General features: G+C 31.4%; 1 protein-coding gene and 1 non-coding gene across 2 annotated transcripts; both read right to left on the bottom strand.

The window, feature by feature from the left end:
• On the bottom strand, positions 1-73 carry TRNAA-UGC (transfer RNA alanine (anticodon UGC)). Its single transcript has one exon. It is a non-coding gene; the product is annotated as a tRNA-Ala (tRNA).
• A 1094-nt stretch (positions 74-1167) lies between these two features.
• On the bottom strand, positions 1168-2556 carry LOC100817127 (senescence-specific cysteine protease SAG12). The gene is given in 6 exon segments (XM_041012642.1): positions 1168-1466; positions 1469-1681; positions 2102-2149; positions 2152-2341; positions 2344-2442; positions 2527-2556. Coding segments are annotated over 6 exon segments (879 nt in total).
• Between the last annotated feature and the right edge of the window lie 1606 nt (positions 2557-4162).

Genomic DNA, 4162 nt, shown 5'->3' with positions numbered 1-4162 from the left:
TGGAGATGCAGGGGATCGAACCCTGTACCTCTCGCATGCAAAGCGAGCGCTCTACCATTTGAGCTACATCCCCATTAAAATAAGCATTGAATTAATTTTATATCTTTTAAATATAAATCTGTAGCTTGGAAACAAAAATCATGCACAACAAAGACATGCGTGTTTGTAAGGATCATCGTGCCACGAAATAGAGGTCCGTTTACTCCAAGTCTAACTCAATTACTTACATCTATTCTACCTCGTAGCTTAATATATTTGTTCCATTCAGCTTTTTCTACACAAACTCCAAATTTTTTGTTTGTCATCAAATTTTTATTCTAAACATTATTGTAGAAGCAAGAGTTACAAATTAAACTTTGATGGAGCGAATAAAAAGAAGAGAGAATGAAAGACATGTTACATAATTAGTTCTGCGACTCTGCATGTATAAAGTCTGATGTTTATGATATCATAGCCTACACTCATTTGTCTTTTCTTCATTTGGTTTTGCTAGTAGAGTGTCTGACTAAATGCACTTATTTTTCGGTGAACTGTAATTTGATAGTTTATCTTACCCACACCATTTTAGTGCATGTTTGGTTCTATATGGTGAAGCCATATCATGGTGAGTTTAGTCAAATTTAGTTTAACTCAAATTTATGATGTTTGATTAATTACTAAAATAAAATCACTTTCAATTGAGAAAATTGCTTATGCTAATTCATTCAAAATAATCAATTTTGAACATATTGTAGATTGTCTAATTTACCTAATGCTTTCATCAATTTATATCCTCGTATATGTACACATGATAATCACAAATCAGCCTTTTAAATGTGAGAGACATATATGAACTGAGCTAAGATCATGGTCTCATAGATGCTACATTGTCGCACTACACAAGGATAGGCAACATATTACATATTAATTTCTGGTCTCTAATTCACTAATGAATAACAAGTAATAATATTTTATGCTAATATAGTGCTCTGACGCGATAAATTATTAGGCGATTTTAAACGAATGATCTAGATTAATCGATCATCATTTGATAAGTAATTAAGTGTTATTATTATTATTTTTTTGTTAATTAAAAAAATCAAATACATATGGTTCAGAGATTGGTTGAAATCATAAATAGGTATTGATCTTGGACTACCTAAATGGTTTTTGCTCTGACACATTTACTTAAACTATGGGATAAGAGGCTTGCATGTTAATGCCACAGAGACCTGCAGGGTCACCAGTGTCCCTCTTAATCTTCATGTAACCACCCTCACCCCAATGTTGGCCCCATGAATTCCTTATCAACCAGTACTTGCCATTTGCGTCCTCATTATACCCAATTGCAGTAACTGCATGGTTTAGGTTAGTTCCACAGTTCTCCCCAGTGAAAACTCCTCCTGAGTAAAACCTAAATGCTTGTCCATTAGCATCAATGCCTACGATCACAGGTGGTCTTGCCACCTCCTTTAGAAGTTGTTGAGACATGGCCCTTCTTTTCCATTGTAAGGGTATTCTGCTTCGGTTTGAAGGCCATGGCTATGTGTGTATTCAAGGTTTTTTTCGTCATATTCTCCATGGCAGCCGTTTGTACTGGCACAATTCACCAATTGTTGCTCGGACAATGAAACCAACTTGCCTGTTTTGATTTTGGTAATACCCTCAACAGCTGCCACAACTGCAAATGCCGAACAACTCCCTGCACAGAAAATTGGACATGATGACCCAAAGGAATTCCGATTCAAGAACAATATCAACACACACACACTAAAGTGAATAGAGTTTAATGATCATCGAGTAATAGTATAAAGTAGTTTTACATTGTAAAGTATCGACTGTACCTATCATATTTTAGCAGAGTAGCAGACGATTATAAATATGGTAAAAGATAATTGATATGATATGTACGTCAATACATCGTATATATTAATGTAATGCACAATGTCTATACTATTGGTTTAATTATTTATGTTACACAAAGACTATATCAATGGAAGTAATCCTAACATTTCCCTTTTTTGTCTCTTAATAAATGGTTCTTTTTCCCAATGAATTGATCGAAATTTGAAGGGCATGATGATTATCACTTCTATATAATTAGTTTGACACAACAACATACCACACGGGCCTTGGTTCTTAATATTGTTAACAGCTCCTCTCTTTCTCAATCCAAGCTTTTTGGCACAATACCATTGACACTTTTGTTGTGGTGACCAAGATTTTGGTTAATCTTGGACAACACTGATTGAGTTGGTGGCTTATAGAGAAATCCTGTGTGAGACGCAGCGAATTCTTCGTTAGTCAAATCAGCAAAACTGTTAAGGCTTAAATTGTACCTCTTGTTTCCTTCATTGTGTGTTACTCTATGAACTCCAAATTCTCCTTGAATATCTGTTGGCGTTTGATCTTCTCTTCACTGTCAGCATAAACACGGCCATGCAAGGCCATCCAATCTTCATGCTGTGTGGCAATGGAAGATTCAGAGAGTGTGCGGGACGTGGCACGAGATATGCATCAAGTCCAGAAAAATATGAAAAAGGTAACAATGTATTTTCTGTTTAGTGTTATAGCCATTGCTCACAGAATACTAAGGACTCACTCAATGGGGAAATGTCTTTAACTGAATGGTTATTTGTGAAGAAGTGGTGTGAAAATTTGATAGGCAAATCGGTATATACAAGATGATACAGGTAATCAAGGTAAATCTGTAGAAATATGACACTTTATTGCATTGTCAATCCTTGATTTATTAATTATTAATTAATGGTTCTATAAAAATACTAATTAATGGTTATTAGTACACTTTATTCTGTAAAGTGTACTCTCCTCCCTCATCTTAGAAAATTCAAATCCAACATATTTATTTGATTGATTTAGTCAATAATTAAATATATATATATATATATATATATATATATATATATATATATATATAATATTTTAGTCAATTTATTATACTTTCTTTCCTAAAAATATAATTATAGTTATTATACAAATATATATTGTAATTCAAATTTATTAATATACAATTACATTATTATAAAAGGAAAGTTTGCATGTAGGAAATTTGAACCAATATATATTTTGATTTGAAATAATTAAGATAGTTAAAACTAATTAATATGTATTAAGGTATTTAAGATTATTTTAAAATTCATTTGACCACCCTTGCACACCATCCTTATGACATTTTTGACTTTATTGTTGTCTCTTCTACATAGGTTTATAGTTAATATTTTTTTTCATCATTACATGTAAGTTTATGTGTCTCTTTTCTTTCGTCATTATTTTTTATCTCATTTTTCACTCACTAAATATTTGTATTTCTCTATTTTATTTCTATCTTGGACCACACCTTGCATGTCTCATTATTTTACTTATTTTTCAGTGTTTGGCAATGGTGAAACATTGAAGATAAATATGAAGGGAATTTGTAGGTAAATTCATATTATTTATTAAATTTTTAAAATAATGTGTTTTTTCTCTAAAAATGGTGTTTTATGAATTCATTCTTAATTTCATATTTAACTTAGTGCCTTTTATTTTATTTTCCTTTATGAAAAATTTGAATACTTTTTACTTGATTTATATTTTCGGTTGATTTATTATACATTTGAATTTTTTTATTTATTATGCATGGCCTTTTAATTATGCATTGACTTTCTATTCAGTATACTTAAACTTATATTTCAAATCTACTCCAACAATTAATTTATACTTCATATCAATTTAAAACATAAAACTTATATACAAATATAATAATAGAGATTTTTTAAATGTTGTCGCATTGAAATCAACCGATTGGATCGGTTAAAGGCTTCAATACGATTCCAAAATAGTATCAAGTGATTGATACTAAGAAGGAAAATATGTTGCTCAAAAATGGGTTCTTGTTAACACCAAAATAGTTAATTGACAAAGGTTTAGCAGTCGACAACTGATGTTGGCTGACACAATAGCCAATAATATAACTATATTTAGCCAACCAGGAGTAAGAAGGGTGTAATTGGAATAGTGAGAGGACAAAGACCATTGTCTTGTATGCAATTGCCCAAGGAGAGTGGATTGACAATATTTACAAGGAATAAATAATTAGAATCATGTACCGCATGATCCTCTTAAATCTAGGGATAATGGTTAGGAGTCGAGACTAATTTGTATCCATTCTTATCAATATAAA

This window comes from Glycine max, chromosome 2 (genome assembly GCF_000004515.6).
Source record: "Glycine max cultivar Williams 82 chromosome 2, Glycine_max_v4.0, whole genome shotgun sequence".
NCBI lineage: Eukaryota > Viridiplantae > Streptophyta > Magnoliopsida > Fabales > Fabaceae > Glycine > Glycine max.
Note: the sequence above shows the minus strand (reverse complement) of the source record. Positions and strands in the feature narration are given on the sequence as shown.